General features: G+C 43.9%; 1 protein-coding gene across 1 annotated transcript in view; it reads left to right on the top strand.

The window, feature by feature from the left end:
• The window catches only part of LOC124545816 (serine protease snake-like), a 224,964-nt gene that overhangs the window by 49,915 nt on the left and 154,835 nt on the right, over positions 1-20,214 (top strand). Inside the window, exon 2 of the mRNA XM_047124771.1 lies at positions 9,219-9,373. Within this exon, the coding sequence (XP_046980727.1) occupies positions 9,219-9,373 (155 nt within the window). The remainder of the gene's footprint in view (positions 1-9,218; positions 9,374-20,214) is intronic.

Raw genomic sequence — 20,214 nt, forward strand, 5'->3', positions numbered from 1 at the left:
GCACCAATGCTTTGCTGCTAATCGGCGACAAAGACTGGTGTCTGCACGGAAATGTCGAAACTGGACGTCCAATGAATGGCGACAGGTGACCTTTTCAGATGAATCACGTTTTGTGCTCCATTGGACAGATGGCCATTGGCGTGTTCAGCGTGAAATGTCTGAAAGAAAATACCCTGCAACAAGGAGGACGCTAAAATGTCTGGGTAATATTTTCATGGCATTTCCTGGGTGGTCTCGTCATTATGGAAGGCACTACGGATCAATACAAGTATGCAGATATCCTTGGGGACCAATTCCACCCCCTCATATAGTTTGTTTCTGCTCAGCACGATGGCATCTACCAGCAGCACAACGCAATGTGTCACACAGGTCCCAGTGCACGAGTTTACCGTATTCCCCTGACAATCAGATTCGGGTTGAAACCCAATCGAGAGTCTGTGGGCTCATCTCGATCGGGCTGTTCGCACCATGAATCGTCAACCGAGTAACCTGTCTGAGCTGGCCAGGGCACTGGAGTCAGCATAGCTCCACATCCCTGTCGCTACCTTGCAGAACCTCAATAACTGCCTTCCTGCACATTTCGCAAAAGGTGGTTATCAGGCATTTGATAGGTGGTCACAGTAATCTGACTCGACAATATATATATGTACTTTGTATCTCACACTCACGTAAGCCCGTGACACTCATATTTTCGAAAAACGCTATAAAATAATTAAAAGCTGCCATAGGACTAGAATCGTAACATGAACTGACTTAATTCTCTCCATCAAAGAGAATTATGAGAAATTTTCCCAATTAAAAGTATTTTAATGCTACAACATTCATAAATATATAACAATGAAGACAAAAACATTGATTCTATTTCAACGAGATAACAATGTATGCTGAAAACAAATGTCAAAATGTCAAAGGATGCAACAGATCCAGAGATAAAGATGCATAAAGGTGACAAAATTTAACATTTTCTAAGTCCCCTTAAGGGTTTTTGCTGAAATACTTAAGATGCGACAGCAGGACATCGGGGTGATCAAAAATGGATCAAATGGCTCTGAGCACTATGGGACTTAACATCTGAGGTCATCAGTCCCCTAGAATTTAAACCTACTTAAACCTAACTAACCTAAGAACATCACACACATCCATGTCCGAGGCAGGATTCGAACCTGCGACCATAGCAGCAGCGCGGTTCCAGACTGAAGCGCCTAGAACCGCTCGGTCATAGGCCGGCCATCGGGGTACTTATTCTGATTTTCAAACGAAGGCCGTAGTCAGAATTTACTTCAAAGCAAATGCCGATTTCTAAAAAAAAATCCGTAGCTTAAAATTAAATATTATTGAAAATTCTTCTATAAAAAGAATGCAAGAAAAATTCACAAAAATCATCAAATATTAGAGCCAACATTTAATAAACCTGGAGCCTTTTAAGAAGCAGAGCACACTTCACCAACCTCAGAAACTACATAAATAATACTGCCCATATACCGGTCTACCAACAGGCACGCACAACTGGGACACAGGCGGCCCCCACAAGGCATTCACTAAACATGCAGCTAGTCACGCCTGCAAACGGGGCTCTCCACAATAGCAGAATACAAGTTTCTAAAACAGAGAAAACAATAAACACAACAGAAGGACATTGCAAGAAACGCTTAAAAAACGTGAAGCAAGGTTGTGCCTTGTGCCGTACACGAGTGAAAAGTGCACAACTTATTTACTCATGGCAAACACCTTACACTTTAAAAAGATAACCGCTAACTAAAAACAACATTTATTCGGTGTACCGATAAGAAGGGCTGCATAGTTACACTGGCAAACTACAATTTCTTGCCATATTAAAAATATGTACTGACTTGGCAGATAATCCTAAGAAATTTTGGTCTCTTGTCAAAGCGGTAGTTGGATCAAAACAAAGTGTCCAGACACTCTGTGACAAAAATGGTACTGAAACAGAGGATGACAGACTAAAGGCCGAAATACTAAATGTCTTTTTCCAAAGCTGTTTCACAGAGGAAGATTGCACTGTAGTTCCCTCTCTAGATTGTCGCACAGATGACAAAATGGTAGATATAGAAATAGATGACAGAGGGATAGAAAAACAATTAAAATCGCTCAAAAGAGGAAAGGCCGCTGGACCTGATGGGATACTAGTTCGATTTTACACAGAGTACGCGGAGAAACTTGCCCCTCTTCTTGCAGCGGTGTACCGTAGGTCTCTGGAAGAGCGTAGCGTTCCAAAGGATTGGAAAAGGGCACAGGTCATCCCCGTTTTCAAGAAGGGACGTCGAACAGATGTGCAGAACTATATACCTATATCTCTAACGTCGATCAGTTGTAGAATTTTGGAACACGTATTATGTTCAAGTATAATGACTTTTCTGGAGACTAGAAATCTACTCTGTAGGAATCAGCATGGGTTTCGAAAAAGACGGTCGTGTGAAACTCAGCTCGCGCTATTCGTCCACGAGACTCAGAGAGCCATAGACACGGGTTCCCAGGTAGATGCCGTGTTTCTTGACTTCCTCAAGGCGTTCGATACAGTTCCCCACAGTCGTTTAATGAACAAAGTAAGAGAATATGGACTCTCAGACCAATTGTGTGATTGGATTGAAGAGTTCCTAGATAACAGAACGCAGCATGTCATTCTCAATGGAGAGAAGTCTTCCGAAGTAAGAGTGATTTCAGGTGTGCCGCAGGGGAGTGTCATAGGACCGTTGCTATTCACAGTATACATAAATGACCTTGTGGATGACATCGGAAGTTCACTGAGGCTTTTTGCAGATGATGCTGTGGTGTATCGAGAGGTTGTAACAATGGAAAATTGTTCTGAAATGCTGGAGGATCTGCAGCGAATTGACGCATGGTGCAGGGAATGGCAATTGAATCTCAATGTAGACAAGTGTAATGTGCTGCGAATACATAGAAAGATAGATCCCTTATCATTTAGCTACAAAATAGCAGGTCAGCAACTGGAAGCATTAATTCCATAAATTATCTGGGAGTACGCATTAGGAGTGATTTAAAATGGAATGATCATATAAAGCTGATCGTCGGTAAAGCAGATGCCAGACTGAGATTCATTGGAAGAATTCTAAGGAAATGCAATCCGAAAACAGAGGAAGTAGGTTACAGTACGCTTGTTCGTCCACTGCTTGAATACTGCTCAGCAGTGTGGGATCCGTACCAGATAGGGTTGATAGAAGAGATAGAGAAGATCCAACGGAGAGCAGCGCGCTTCGTTACAGGATCATTTAGTAATCGCGAAAGCGTTACGGAGATGACAGATAAACTCCAGTGGAAGACACTACAGGAGAGATGCTCAGTAGCTCGGTACGGACTTTTGTTAAAGTTTCGAAAACATACCTTCACCGAGGAGTCAAGCAGTATATTGCTCCCTCCTACGCATATCTCGCGAAGAGACCATGAGGATAAAACCAGAGAGATTACAGCCCACTCAGAGGCATACCGACAATCCTTCTTTCCACGAACAATACGAGACTGGAATAGAAGGGAGAACCGATAGAGGTACTCAAGGTACCCTCTGCCACACACCGTCAGGTGGCTTGTGGAGTATAGATGTAGATGTAGATGACAATCAATTTAAAAATTTAATTAGCACACCCAAAATGTTACTGCACAGTTAAATTGTCTTAACGAGACACGCTTGTCTTTTAATCGTGCTTAACCATTAGCCTGGATAATCAACACGGTCAATACCCCAATGAGAAGTTCTGCAACAATAATTTGCCAAGAGAACAGCGTTAGTGAACGGATGTAGTAAGGAACGATGTTTAGAAGTCAGAATAACCGATCAGCCATAGGGGCTTCTAATCCTTGCGTAGCAGAATTTTAACATTTAGGGTAGGACAGAACGACGTGAGCTCCATTGAGCATGACGAATCACTATCACCTGAAGGGCACTCGGTACAGGGTAAGTCACATTTTATACATTTATGAGGAGACGCGATTTAAACTTTCTAGATTAGAAAAATATATATAAAACTATCCAGTTGAGGTTTAGCAATATAATTATGATGCCAAATTTAATGATTGTAGAGGATATACATTACAAAAAAATTACTATTGAAATTATATGGTAAAAAAGACGGTAAATGCAAAGAAAGTACATGTTTACCACAAAAAGAACGTGATAAGCCCATCACTTTGTGGTATGCCTTCGTCGCTTCATTGCGTTGTTTAGCACTGGAAGTTAGTTTTCGTTAGTCTTGGATTTTGGTTCGTTACGTGGCAGATATTTTTTGCTCCTTCACCACAAAGCTGAGAAAGTTCTTGAAAATCTGCGTATTTTTCGTCAGGTCTTGTCAGGGGCTCTGAAAATACCCCAACAGTATTAGTTATTTACAAAACAATCGTTATTTACCTTCCAAAAAGTGTCATATCGCCATTATATGCTCGTTGTGGCCGTGAGGATTTGTCAGGTTCCCACAGTTAACACTCGCTCGATGTCTACTTGTAGGCCAACAGAACGTTACAAATGTGCTGGTGTTCAAGTTCCATTCTAAGTAATACTGTATTTGAACAGCTTATCGTCCTCCTCAACCTGAACTTCTCTGAGCAGTCGTGTCTTGAGAGAACACTTCGATTTGTAACACGCTTTTAAAAAGGTCGTTCATCCTCGTATACTCTCTTGTTGAACAGAAGTGACTTCGTAAGACATCCGTATTCCCTCTTGCGGTTTCAAAAGTATTAATCCCGGTTTCAAACAAATGAAACTCCACGAAAGAGAACAAGTTATCAAGAACTTTGATTTGTTAGGTGACTGGAATGAAAAATCTTCCAATTTAACGAACTTAATTTCTGTGATATGAATTGCTCGTAGAAGGCCTACGCAAGACGATTCGAGTGCGGTAGATTGCTCTTTACGACACATTATAAGAATCAAACGAAACGATATCATGACTGAAATTCCTTTCTTTCCGAGAGAGTCCTCTTATTGTAAATACTACGTATTTTGACACTATCTAATGTTTTAATAGTATGAACGAGGTAGTGACTGTATATTAACACTGTATAGTTCTTATTCTGTCCTCGGCACGAATCACAGAATATTACGAGAACTCTTACTTTTGGATCATGGCCTTCACTCACATAATTGTGAAAAAACTAATTACTTAATTCGCTCCTTTTGTCCCAAAATCTTCAGTGTAAGTATAAAATATTGCATCACAGTGAAGAAGATTTGGCAAACAGGAATTTCAGTTATGGTATCGTCTCGTATGATTCTTACAATGTGCCGTAAAGAGCAACCTCTGGCATTGGAATCGTCATGCGTAGGCCTTCTACGGGCAATTAATGTCACAGAAATGAAGTTGGTTAAATAGTAGGATTTGTTATTCCAGTCATCTAACAAATAAAAGTTATAGGTAAGTTGTTCTCTTTCGTGGGGTTTGATTTGTTTGAAACACTCAAACAACGTCTACCTCATGAGACATTGCCCTAAGTTCTCTACAAACATTGCCCATTCTGTTTTATCTTTTTCTCTTTTTGGCTGATAGATTCGTAAATGGCTTGTCACCTTCATCTTGTGATAATACACATATTTTAAAGATCCTAAGAGCACCACACTACTATAACGTTTCAAACTCGTTTTTTTTTCTTTTATTTCACAGGTGTGGTGCCATAACAAAATTCAGGAGCAAATCTCCAAGGACATGGAAAGTATCAGTAAATGAAATCACTATTACTACAAGCAAACAACACGGAGTAAAAAAAAGTCAACCGATCATGTTTGCAACAGCAACCCAACTGACCTAAAAGGTGTATTGCAGACAGTTGAGGCAAACCTTGGACTTGGTGCATTCTTCTTTTCGTGAGAAGACCAACTTAGAACCTTCTTTCCGTTACGACTAAAAATAAAAGCCTTTGTACACTGTGTGATCAAAAGTATCCGGACACCTGGCTGAAAATGACTTACAAGTTCGTGGCGCCCTCCATCGGTAATGTTGGAATTCAGTATGGTATTGGCTCACCCTTAACCTCATGACAGCTTCCACTCTCGCAGGCATACGTTCAATCAGCTGCTGGAAGGTTTCTTGGGGAATGGCAGCCCATTCTTCACGGAGTGCTGCACTGAGGAGAGTTATCGACGTCGGTCGGTGAGGCCTGGCACGAAATCGGCGTTCCAAAACATCCCAAAGGTGTTCCATAGGATTCAGGTCAGGACTCTCTGCAGCCCAGTCCATTAAAGGGACGTTATTGTCGTGTAACCACTCCGCCACAGGTCGTGCATTATGAACAGGTGCTCGATCGTGTTGAAAGATGCAATCGCCATCCCCGAATTGCTCTTCAACAGTGGGAAGCAAGAAAGTTCTTAAAACATCAATGTCGGCCTGTGCTGTGATAGTGCCTAGCAAAACAACAATGGGAGCAAGCCCCCTCCATAAAGCACAAGATCACAACATAACATCACCGCCTCCGAATTTTACTGTTGGCACTACACACGCTGGCAGATGCCGTTCACCGGGCATTCGCCCTACCCACACCCTGCCATCGGATCGCCACGTAGTGTACCGTGATTCACTCCGCACAACGTTTTTCCACTGTTCAGTCGTCCAATGTTCACGGTCCTTACACCAAGCGAGGCGTCGTTTGGCATTTACCAGCGTGATGTTTGGTTTATGAACAACCGCTCGACCACGAAATCCAAGTTTCCTCACCTCACGCCTAATTGTCATAGTACTTACTGTGGATACTGATGCAGTTTGTAATTCCTGTATGATGGTCTGGATACATGTCTGTGTATTACACACTACGACTCTCGTCAACTGTCGGCGGTCTCTGTCAGTCAAGGGACGAGGTGGGCCTGTACGCTTTTGTGCTGTACGTGTCCCTTCACGTTTCCACTTCACTATCTCACGTACAGACGTATGACACAAGTAACACCCTATAAAGTGACCACGTTCGAGGTCCGTGAGTTCCGAGGAGCGTGCCATTCTGCTTTCTCGCGATGTCTAATGACTACTGAGGTCACTGATTTTAACTACCTTGTAGAACCGATGGATGGCCATCAGAATATGCCAAACTCATTTTCTAGATAAATGCACTTACCCTGGTTTTTCCGTGGGGTCTTCACATGTAATCAGTAATCTGCTACTATGATTTCGAGGAATTCGGACAAATGGTAGAAAGATGCTCACCGTATTCAATACTGACGTGTATATAGATAAGCGCACCAGTTGAACAGGCAGCTTCACACAGGCTCGTTCGCACTAAGGGGGACCAATATCAGCGACAACATTTGTGCGATTTTTTTTGTCACACCTTCCCCATAAGTGGGACAGCAAGCTGATCTTCACAAATCCCTCTGTACCAGCATCCGCCTTCCCGTGGCCCTCCGTTCGCCGGAGTCCTCATTCGTAGTAGCATTCCCTGCTGCACGCATGCACTGGTTCTTTACTTTACTCACTCGCGCCCGAGACGACCTCCCGCCCCGCAACCAGGAACTCGACGTCGCGTAAAGACTAATCCGGGCGCTAGTATCGATACGGAGGAGTCAATACGACACTCAAGCTCATAAATTAAGGATAATTGCAGAATGTGGTGCCACACAACGTGGCACTACACAAAACTGGCGCTAATAGCATAGGCACATAGGGAACACACATGACTCAGATCTGTACGTCCACGGTATTGGTGACAAGTTGAGAAAACCGTCCCGAAACACATTAGCTACAAAACGCCACTGTTTCCTGCGCATGTACCCCGACATCAGTATGGAATATGATCACCACGCACACGTACACAGGCCGCACAACGCGTTGGCATACTCTGGATCAGGTGGTCGAGCAGCTGCTGGGATATAGCGTCCCATTCTTGCACCAGTGCCTGTCGGAGCTCCTGAAGTGTCCTAGGGGCTTGAAGACGTGCAGCGATACGTCAACCGAGAGAGTCCCTGACGTGCTCGATGTGGTTTAGGTCTGTAGAACAGGCAGGCCACTCCATTCGCCTGATATCTTCTGTTTCAAGGTACTCCTCCACGATGGCTGCTCAGTGGGGCCATGCATTATCATCCATCAGGAGGAAGTTGAGACCCACTGCAGCCATGAAAAGCCGGACGTACTGGTGCAAAATGACATCCCGATACACCTGACCTGTTACAGTTCCTCTGTCAAAGACATGCAGGGGTGTACGTGCCCCAATCATAATCTCACACCACACCATCAAACTACGACCTCCATACAGGTCACTTTCAAGGACATTAAAGGGTTGGTATCTGGTTTCTGGTTCACGCCAGATGAAAACGCACCGAGACTCACTGTTCGGACTATATCTGGACTCGTCCATGAACATAACCTGGAACTACTCTTCCAATGACCATGTACTGTGTTCTTGACACCAGGCTTTACGGACTCTCCTGTGACCAGGGGTCAGTAAAATGCACCTTCCAGGTCTCCGGGCGAATAAACTATGTCTATTCAGTCGTCTGTGGACTGTGTGCCTGGAGACAACTGTTCCAGTGGCTGCAGTAAGGTCCCGAGCAAGGCTACCTGCAGTACTCCGTGGCCGTCTGCGGACACCGATGGTGAGATATTGGTCTCCTTGTGGTGTTGTACACTGTGGACGTCCCGTACTGTAGCGCCTGGACACGTTTCCTGTCTGCTGGAATCGTTGCCATAGTCTTGAGATAAAACATTGTGGCACACGGAGGGCCCATGCTACGACCTGCAGTCGCCCTAGTATTCTACCCCTCATAACGTCATCAATAAGTGTTCTTTGAGCCATTTTCAATACACAGTCACCATTAGCAGGTCTGGAAACGTCTGCACACTTACTCGCTACACCGTCCTCTGACATGCACCAACACACCTCTGCGTGTGTGGACTGCTGCCAGCGCCACCGTGCGACGGCCGCAGGTCAAATGCACCGCTTGGTCATACCCCGAGGTGATTTAAACCCGCAAACCACCCACCAGAGCGTTGTTTCACCATGTTTCAGAATTATCCTTAATTTATGAGCATGAGTGTAGTCATTTTCATACCAAGAGTGTAGCACACTTCATGGAAATTTTACGTTTGTTGGACCCTGCCGGCATAGCGTTATAAATTTAATGTCCAGCAGTCTCCAAAATACTCTGCTGCCCGCTGAGTGTGTTGTGATTATAGTGTACCTTATTCTGTCATATTTTCGACAGTCTGCCCCCCAATTTATTGGCTGTGCCCAGTTTGCAGACAGGAGTGTGAGATTTGCGGCTCGTGTTGCAGAGTGCAAGGAGTACGCGAGGGCGGTCTTCGTGGAGTCGGAGGCGCCGGTGCTTCTGCCGCGCGCCCTGCCCACCAGGGAAAGCGTCTGCGGCATCGTGGGGGTGCCGCTGATCGTGGGCGGCGTCAAGACGGGGCCCCGAGAGTTCCCGCACATGGTCAGTAACGCAGGTCAGCGCCACCGCGCAGTCGATCGGAGCCTTACACTGAGGTGACAAAAGCCAATGGATACCTACTAATATCGTGTCGCACCTCTTTTTGCCCAATGTAGCGCACTAACTTCACGTCACATGGACTAAACAAGTCGTTGGAAGTCCCTGCAGAAATACTGAGCCATGCTGCCTCTACAGCCGTCAATAACTGCGAAACCGTCGCCGGTGCAGCATGTCGTGTACGGACTGACCTCTCGATTCTGTTCCATAAATATTCGATGACATTCATGCCGACCGATCTGGATGCCCAGATCATTTTCTCGAATTATCCAGAATGTTCCTCAAACAAATCGCGAACAACTGTGGTCTGGTGACATGTTTGGGAACATCAAGTCCATGAACGGCTGCAAATGGTCTCCAAGTAGCCAGTCATAACCAAGATATGGTCCATTCCATGCAGACACATTCTGTACTATTATGGAGCCACCAAAGCTTGCATTGTGCCTTATTGACGAATTATTTGCATGGCTTCGTGGCGACTGCGCCACACTCGAACCCTACTATCCACTCTTACCGACGGAAATTGGGATTCATCTGACTTGGCCACGGAATTTCATTCGTCTAGGGTCCAACCGATATGGTCACGAGCCCAGGGAAAGCGCAGCAGGGTATGTCGTGCTGTTAGCAAAGGCACTCGGGTCGATCGTCTGCTACCATAGCCCATGAACGCCAAATTTCGCCGTACTGTTCTAACAGAAACGTCCCACATTGATTTCTGCGGTTGTTTCACACAGTGTTGCTTATTTGTTAGCTCTGACAACTTTACGCAAACACCGCTGCTTTCGGTCGTTAAGTGAAGTCTGTCAGCCGCTGCGTTGTCCGTGGTGAGAGGTAATGGTGTTCTCGGCACACTCTTCACACTGTGGATCTCAAAATATTGAATTCCCTAATGATATCCGAAATGGAATGTCGCATGCATGTAGCTCCAACTACCATCCCGAGTTCAAAGTCCAATAATTCCCATCGTGCTGCCATAATCACGTCGGAAATTCTTTCACATGAATCACCTGGAGTACAGATGACACATCCGTCAATACACTGCAGGTTTATATCTTGTGTACGCTATACTACCACAATCTGTATATCTGCACAACGGTATCCCATGTCTCTTTGTCACCTTTGTGCGTACTCTCCGTCGTGTAAATGGTTTTCTGATACGTGTACCTAATGCTCCGCAGTTAATGAAAACAAGGTATCAGTTCCGAAGAAAAATCTTTAAGGAAAGAATAGAGATACTTTATAACCCGATCGTTACGGCATTGTTAAGCACAACAACGATCGAAATATAAAATGATTGTAAGTTATTGATACTCTGCAGTTATCAATGTTGTTGTTGTTGTTGTGGTCTTCAGCCCTGAGACTGGTTTGATGTAGCTCTCCATGTACTCTACCCCGTGCAAGTTTCTTCATCTCCCAGTTAGCAATAATTTTACGTTATTAAGTGGTTGAATAAATTTAGAATGCAGAATAATTACGGTCGCCAATTCAAAAATGAATAAAAGTTAAATTTGGTTAATGATTGACGTGACTTTGAAAACGTGTAATAACGAAGAGTGAATAACAATACAGCAACTGAACAAAATGCATTTGTGCAAGTTTAGGTATTAAAAGCACTTGTAACATGAACAAAATGATGTTAGTTTGGAATAAACTGACATTATTTATAGTTACGAATTCCATTGGTTGGTAATGACCAGCAATACTTTATGGCAACTGTACTGATTTATAGAACTCACGGTTGAGCTGTATGTTTGAAAATTTGAAAAACATGACCAAAACTAATAACTCTTCCTTAATGGTTACTTCTCCAATTAAGGTCGTAAATGGTTTTATTTGTAGCAAGAACCATTTGGCAATGCCAGTGTTACGAGGATATAAGTACTTGAAGGCATATATAAAACACAACACAAAATTACTTTGGCTGCAATAGCGTCAACATAGTTTTGTCACTGAAATATAAATTGCTTTTAAATTACTTTTGGTTTGACTGATTGTCTGCGGTAGTAGAGCAACACTGCATGAAGAACTATAATTACTACTGCATCTGATTTCAATATTTATCTGAACGAAAGTTAACTGCAAATTAATAGGACTTTTCTTCTTTTAATTGTTTGTTTCACTTGCGACTTTTTCGTCAGTTTCGGCGGAACGATAGGACCATTTTGAAGGTTAATGACTTGGATCAATTTGTTTCACTCACTAAATGTATGATTTGACTAAACAACATTGAAATGTTAAAAACAATTAACTACTGTGGTGCCAAACCTTGTACACGACTACAAAACAATCAGCTTGGCCTTACTTTACAACGTGTTGCTTGTGGTCTACCGCAAAGATTTTTTAGGTATCCATTATTCAACAGGGTCTTCTTACATAGCGAGCAGCTTGAATACTTCGGGCCACACAGTAATCTTCGTCAATTACCAGATCTTCTTACAAACAGCTACAGTGCTCATACACGCGTTCGCTCACTTATATATTTTTCTTTGCCACATATTATAGAACCAACTCCAGAACGATCTCCGTTTCGCATTAGCGCCCCAATACTTCACGTTCGTATCATACCACAGGTAATTCGCAACTTCCCACTTTTCGTCCACCACTACTACAGTGCGCGCTGGCGCCAACGATGTTATTTTTACATTAAAAGATATTCTACGGGCTCGACCAGTATGAATTTCACTGACATTACCAGAGCGCTTGTTTGAAATCTTTGACATAATTATTTCGTACTAGTTCTTCTAGCATCATATTACAGTTTCATAGACACTAATTATTGACAAAATCCATTCTGGTGTTATTGCGTTTTGGTCTTCAGCAGTGCAATAAGATGTGTCAAATGTTTTCAGTAAAGTTTCGGGTATCTATAAAACTCTTCACAACTTTAGATTTTAACAACAGCTGGTTTCCAATATGTGACAACACACGCGGATGAGCCCAAGCATTATGTCCGCTGCCCACGACGACATTTATTGTCACTTGGATGTGTTGTGGGCATTTATTATGTTTACTTATTCTTCATAATTACAGTCTATTATCTGAAAAGCTAAAAGTAGCCCATACAACTCACATTTCCTTGGATAGTAATAAATCATGTATTAGCTAGTACTTAATTTTTAAAGCACTACAACTAATTGTTGTTGTTGTGGTCTTAAGTCCAGAGACTGGTTTGATGCAGCTTTCCATACTACTTTATCCTGTGCAAGCTTCTTCATCTCCCAGTACTACTGCAACCGCCGGCCGGGGTGGCCGAGCGGTTCTAGGCGCTACAGTCTGGAACCGCGCGACCACTACGTTCGCAGGTTTGAATCCTGCCTCGGGCTTGGATGTGTGTGATGTCCTTAGGTTAGTTAGGTTTAAGTAGTTATAAGTTCTAGGGGACTGATGACCTCAGAAGTTAAGTCCCATAGTGCTCAGAGCCAATGTTGAACCACTGCAACCCACATCCTTCTGAATCTGCTCGGTGTATTCATCTCTTGGTCTCCCTCTACGATTTTTACCCTCCGCGCTTCCCTCCATCACTAAACTGGTGATCCCTTGATTCCGCACAACGTGTCCTACTAACCGATCGCTTCTTCTAGTCAAGTTAAGCCACAAATTCCTCTTCTCCCTGATTCTATTCAGTACCTCCTCATTAGTTATGTGATCTACCCATCTAATCTTCAGCATTTTTCTGTGGCACCACATTTCGAAACCTTCTATTCTCTTCTTGTCTAAACTACTAATCGTCCATGCTCTACATCCATACATGGCTACACTCCGTACAAATACCTTAAGAAAAGACTTCCTGACACTTAAATCTATATTCGATGTTAACAAATTTCTCTTCTTCAGAAACGCTTTTCTTGCCATTGCTAGTCTACATTTTATACCCTCTCTATTATGTTAACAGAATCTTCCATCGGTTCTTGGTAGAACAAGATAATAATAAATGAAAAGCACCATTTTGCTTTTGTTCTATAACATTACTTTTATTGCTAACCGGTTTTCGGCTTACAAGGCCATGTCTGAAGATGGCCTTGTAAGCCGAAAACCGGTTAGCAATAAAAGTAATATTGTAGAACAAAATCAAAATGGTGCCTTTGATTTATTATATCCCCTCTTCTTCGACCAACATCAGTTATTTTGCTCCCCAAATAGCAGAACTCATCTACTACTTTAAGTGTCTTATTTCCTAATCTAATTCCCTCAGCATCTCCTGATTTAGTTCATTCTATCACCCTCGTTTTGCTTTTGTTGTTGTTCATCTTATATCCTCCTTTCAAGACACTGACCGTTCCGTTCAACTACTCTTCCAAGTCCTTTGCTGTCTCCGACAGAATTACAAGTCACCGGCAAACGTCAAAGTTTTTATTTCTTCTCCATGGATTTTAATTCCTACTCCAAATTTTTCTTTTGTGTCCTTTACTTCTTGCTCAATACACATATTGAATAACATCGGGGATAAGCTACAACCCTGTCTTACTCCCTTCCCAACCACTGCTTCCCTTTCACGCCCCTCGACTCTTATAACTGCCATATGGTTCTTGTACAAATTGTAAATAGCCTTTCGCTCCCTGTATTTTACCCCTGCCACCTTTAGAATTTGAAAGAGAGTATTCCAGTCAACATTGTCAAAAGCTTTCTCTAAGTCTACAAATGCTAGAAACGTAGGTTTGCCTTTCCTTAACCTATATTCTAAGGTACGTCGTAGGGTCAGTATTGTCTCACGTGTTCCAACATTTCTACGGAATCCGAACTGATCTTCCCGAAGGTCGGGCTTCTACCAGTTTTTCCATTCGTCTGTAAAGAATTCGTGTAAGTATTTTGCAGCCGTGACTTATTACACTGATAGTTCGGTAATTTTCACACCTGTCAACGCCTACGTTCTTTGGATACATTTAATTATACTGCTAAAAAGTTACAATAAAACCCTTAAGCAGTTAACGAAATACTAATACTACTTTAAGCGCTACACAATTAGTTCTCTGTTCATTTATTTTGTGGCATTTAACTTGTATATGGTTGTTTCTGTTACTGGATCCGGCCTCATACTACCCCAGTCAGCAGCCAATATCTGCTGGATCCCTTGGGCGTCGGGCACACGTCAGCAGCGTTTCCACTATAACCAGCAATTCCGTGTATCACTGTTGCGTCTTTGTTTCATTCAGTGGTCGCCGACCTCAGTTACCTTCTCTCCATCTGTAGAGTATATTGTCTAGCCTGGCCTGCAGCATGCTGACTTGTTGGTGAATGCCTCGTGAAGTCTTCCTTGTCCTTCCTGGACATTGCGGCTGCAGTATCGTCCATAATGCGCCTGGCCGACTCGCTCCTTAAAGCTGCTTTGGGATCCAACATCCTTAATATCTGACGTCCATTACCTGCCGCGTCTTCATAGCACGTGCAGTGCCACAATGTGTGTTCTGGTGTCCCCGCACTGCCACAGGACAGCTATCATTCATCCGTCTCCTGATTTTCTACAAATATGTGCATACGGACCATGGCCAGTCAGGTAGTGTGCAAATCCACTCTAAGGGTCAAGAAATCCCATTTTTAACCTCTCTCTGATATTAAGGAGAACTTCGTATGTTCTCCTGCTTATGCCGAAAGTGTCCCATTCATTTTGCCACAGTTGTAATATACAATCGTTTGTTACCTTTTCGAACTGGTCTCAGTTCTAAGCACCCTTCGTATTTCCATTTGATTGTCTTTCTTTAACCAGTAAAAGGATACAATTTTCCTGATTTCCAAGTCCAGAAGGCGTATTTCTAGAATTACTAGCAAAGTATCATTCAGGGCAATGCAGTAGGCGTCAGTTTATAGTGGCAGTAGCGCTTCTCGCTTGTCTCTTCACACTAATGAGGCTGGCTTCACCAGCTGCAATCTATAAGCCCAAACCCCCGCACCATATCCTACCACTGAAGCTGATGTAGATTGGTTCTGTGTTCTTACTGTTTTCAAGGGAAGCCGAAATTGCCTATTTGCAATAGTTATAATTTTATTCATCATGTTTGTATCTTTTCTGCCTGCTTCCTCTATAAGATGTGCAAAGTCATGACGTTCGTCCAGTAATACCTCTAGATATCTCGTTATTGCGCTTCTCCTAATCGTTACATCATTTAGTTTTGTTTTGGAGTTTCTTAGAAGGTCCCCTTTCAGCAGGAGATACGTTGGTTTGTGAGGTGATAGTGGCAATTTAACACTTCTTCTCCAGCCCCTACCCGGCTGGTGTGGCCGAGCGGTTCTATGCGCTTCAGTCTGGAACCGCGTGACCGCTACGGTCACTGGTTCGAATCCTGCCTCGGGCATGGATGTGTGTGATGTCCTTAGGTTAGTTTGGTTTAGACGAGGTGTTGAAGAAATGCGGTAGGTATAAATTCCATTATTGCGAAATGCAATACCAAACTGCTTGGATAAAACTGTACTAAGAGACACATTAGATTTTGCTGCTCGAGTCAAATTGGCTCTGAGCACTATGGGTCTTAACATCTGAGATCATCAGTCCCCTAGAACTTAGAACTACTTAAACCTAACTAACCTAAGGACATCACACACATTCATGCCCGAGGTAGGATTCGAACCTGCGACCGTAGCGGTCTCGCTGTTCCAGATTGAAGCGCCTACAACCGCTCGGTCACAACGGCCGGCACTGCTCGAATCGATAAGAGGTTTTTACTAGGACGAGGAATGTGTGTGTTTCTTTATTACCTTTTTCAATTCGCGAGAAGCATATTTCCAGTTCTTACACAAGCTACACTGACCAGCAAGAGCATTATGATCACGAACCTGGTATCGATGTAAACCAGTCCAGGTGACAGCAGCGTCACGTGGCGAGGAATGGCTGCTGGTCACACACGCACGATGCCTGTAGTATCAGCAAGCCTGCTGTCTGTGTGTAGAATGGGGAAGGCGCGCCATCTATCTGAGTTTGACCGAGGGCAGATTGTGATGGTTCGCAGGCTCGGCATGAGCAAAATGGTTCAAATGGCTCTCAGCACTGTGCGACTTAACTTCTGAGGTCATCAGTCCCCTAGAACTTAGAACTACTTAAACCTAACTAACCTAAGGACATCACACACATCCATGCCCGAAGCAGGATTCGAACCTGCGAGCGTAGCGGTCGCGCGGTTCCAGACTGAAGCGCCTCGAACCGCTCGGTCACAACGGCCGGCCCGGCATGACCATTTCGGAAACAACACAACTTCCCGGGTGTTCGAGTGGTGCTGTGGTGAGTGCCTTCAATACGTGATGAAACCACGTCCAGACGTAGGGTTGGAGGGGGGGGGGGGGCACCCCTGATTACGGATGTCGGACGTCGTAAGCTGGGCAGGCTGGTAAAGCAGGACAAGCGCGAACTGTGGCGTAACTAACATCAGACTTTAACGCTATGCAGAGTAGAGGTGTGCCTGAACACACAATGCACTGAACAGTCCTAAAGACGGGCCTCCGCAGCCGACTACGCATGCATCTGCCAACGTTAGCTCCACGACATCGGCAACTACGACTAAAGAGGGCACATGACCATCGGCACTGGGCGCTAGCGCAGTGGTTGAGCGTTGCATCGCCTGATGAACTCCGATACTTTCTTCATCAGGGGGAGCGCGAATCCGTCATCTATCAGGGGAAAGCTCCTTAACACCTGTACTGCAGGACGGAGACAAGTTGGCGATGGCTCCCTTATGCTCTGGAAAACATTCATGTGATGAGTGGCGCTTGTGCAAGGCACCTTGTGGAACAAGGAGCATCGTACACTGGTTGCAGATCATGTCCACTCCTTCATGACGATAATATTTTCCAACGGCAGTGTCATTTTTCAACAAGATTATCCGCAATGTCACAAGGCCAGGAGCGCGATGGAGTGTTTCGAAGAATACAGTCGCGAGTTCCAATTCATGTGCTGGCCCCTTAACTCGCCAGATCTGATCCCGATGGAAAATATGTTGGATGTGATTGGATTGAAAGGAACGTCAGAGCTAATAAACCTCATCTTCCGTCCCCCCCCCCCCTCCCCCCCCGGCCGTCCTTGCTCACCAGAATTCACGGGAATTATGTGCCTTGTGTGTGCAGCTGTGGGGCCAGCGATCTATCAAGGCACCACTGCTTTCATGGCACGCTTCGCCGCTGCCATCTGTGCCAAAGGTGGGCATACCGCTGTTAGGTAGATGGCCATAATGTTCTGGCTGATCAATATATTCTATCGTTTCTCCGAGACACTAGAGCAGAATGTGCGGATATATTACTCGGCTTTATCTCTTCTCAAGTATATGTCCAATTACACATGCAAACATCCTAGTTTTTGAGAAAATGTTTAACACTGTTAATATAAATGTTTCAAATAACAATGAAAAAGTTTGTTATTTAATAAAACTTTGTTGTAAACAGTACGACAACGAGGACGGAAAACCTTTTAGTCAATAAATCAGTGAAAAAGATGCTCCTTTTATCTACACTTTCAGTACATATTAATGGCATAAACTTACAGAGAACTAGACTTCATTCACTTTGAATTTATATGCAAGCTTATTCGCCGACAAGCTTTCTGTCCAGAATAGTGATAGTCATACATGAGTAATTTTGCGAGTTTCCGATAAACAAAAGTTGTATCTTTTATCTTTATCTGGACGCTATGTTCTTACTGCAAAGGAACTACAGGCGGTTTTAGGAGCTAAGATTGCTCCTATGGAACAGAGTACGGAATTGTGGTCTATTGTAGATCCTTAACGACCGTTCAGAAATGGAATGCGCCGTTAACAGCGAATAAAGCGTCCTGAATGAGTCGTAAAAGTCATCGGCAAGGAGCAGGAGTCCGCCAGATAAGACAAACGGCCTGCGAACGGTCCGTTAAGAGCGTTCCGGTAGCCATCAAAGAGCAGGCGCAGTCGTACAATGCCGTAAGCTGCGCTGCCGTGTCACGTCACCCAAGTGAAATAGCCCTTGCTTTCCGGTGACGAATCAAATATTATGTCTGCTAATTACTGATCCTAAATTACAACACGGACACCACAATCGCTTTCTCCGCCCATGTAAGCGGGTATTTACCTAATCATCATTTTGGTCTTTGTCATATCCCCAACAGCATGCATACTACGATGGTAGTATGAGCTTCAACAATTTCACTCTGACCTGGAGAAGTAGAGAGCATAGCGCAGAAAGAGAAGCCGCGACACAGAAAGTGTGCCAAAAGTGTGCCAACCCGCACACCAAGACGTCTACACAGTGAGCCACGAAGCGTGTACTTTATAGACAGTTTCCAGCACCTCCTTACGCCAATACTGACCTGCTTTTCTGTCTCTTCACTGCGGTAGTCACCTCTCCTACTCTGGTTCAATTATCAAGAGCTCCATTTTTCCCTCATGAAAAGTTACTGCAAAATATACAAGCGTGGCCCACGTAAAACTTTTATGTTGAAGCCTATCCTCCTTCAAAATTATATATCGGAGAAAACGCCACAAAGTTTTGTGTCTTATGTCCATATTTTGCTTCTGACAGAAGCAGACATCTACTTCCTAAAAGCAAAAAGTTGTGACATCACTTGGCGCAAAGACGAACCAGGCGTTTCATAATCGGTATGTTGGATTGCTTTGTTGGTGACGGCATATAACACACCGTTCTTTGATCATGTGACCTACAAGGATTGGACAGAAATACGGAAACATCGATCAGAAATGCGTCTTGGACATAAATGCAGACGCTAGCCGAACCTGCAGGTTGTGTTGTCGTACAAGGGGCGTTTGAAAAGTCCGTGCAAAGTCCTAGAGATGGCACCACCGGCGGGCATCGAGGTCATGCTTAATTAGCAACATCTTTGGAATGACCCCACGCAAAGTTTCAGACATTTTGGTCTATTTCTTTGTGTTTGGCATTCGTGTGACTCGAGGAAGTCGAGTGATTGTCAAAAATAGGATGAAAAAGAATTTCGTGTGGTGACTAAACATTACTTTATGAAAGGCAAAACGCCTCGGGAGACTAAAGTGAAGGTTGATAAACATTGCGGTGGCTCTGCACCTTCGATTCGAACAGTTTATAAGTGGTTTCAAAATTTTCGGAGTGGCCATATGGACACAACTGATGTTGAACGTTCTGGACGCCCTGTGGAGGTTACGACTCCGGAAATCATTGATAAAATCCATGATATGGTGATGGATGACAGAAGAGTTAAGGTGCGTGAGATTGATAGTGCTGTGGGCATCTCGAATGAACGGGTACATAATATTTTGCATAAATATTTGGACATGAGAAAGCTATCCGCAAGATGGGTTCCGTGACTGCTCACGCTTAACCAAAAACGGAATCGTGTGAAGTGTTGCAAGGATGGTTTGCAGCTGTTCAGGAAGAATCCGCGGGACTTTAAGCGTCGTTTCGTCACTGTGGATAAAACATGGATACTTTAAAATACTCCTGAGACCAAACAAGAATCTAAACAATGGGTTACCAAGGGAGAATCTGCACCAAAAAAGGCGAAGACCCTTCCTTTGGCTGGAAAGGTTATGGCGACTGTCTTTTGGGATTCACAACGGATAATCCTCAACAACTATCTGGAAAAGGGTAAAACTGTTACAGGTGCATATTATTCACCGTTATTGGACCGTTTGAAAACCGAACTACAAAAAAAACGCCAGCGAGGGGACTGCAAAAAAAGTCCTTTTCCATCACGACAATGCACCAGCACACACCTCAGCAGTTGTGGTCGGAGAAACAGGATTCCAACTCGTTTCAAATTCCCCCTGTTCTCCAGAAGTGGTTTCCTTGGAGTACTATTTGTTCCCCAATTTGAAGAAATGGCTAGCGGGACAAAGATTTTATTCAAA

This window comes from Schistocerca americana, chromosome 1 (assembly GCF_021461395.2).
Source record: "Schistocerca americana isolate TAMUIC-IGC-003095 chromosome 1, iqSchAmer2.1, whole genome shotgun sequence".
NCBI lineage: Eukaryota > Metazoa > Arthropoda > Insecta > Orthoptera > Acrididae > Schistocerca > Schistocerca americana.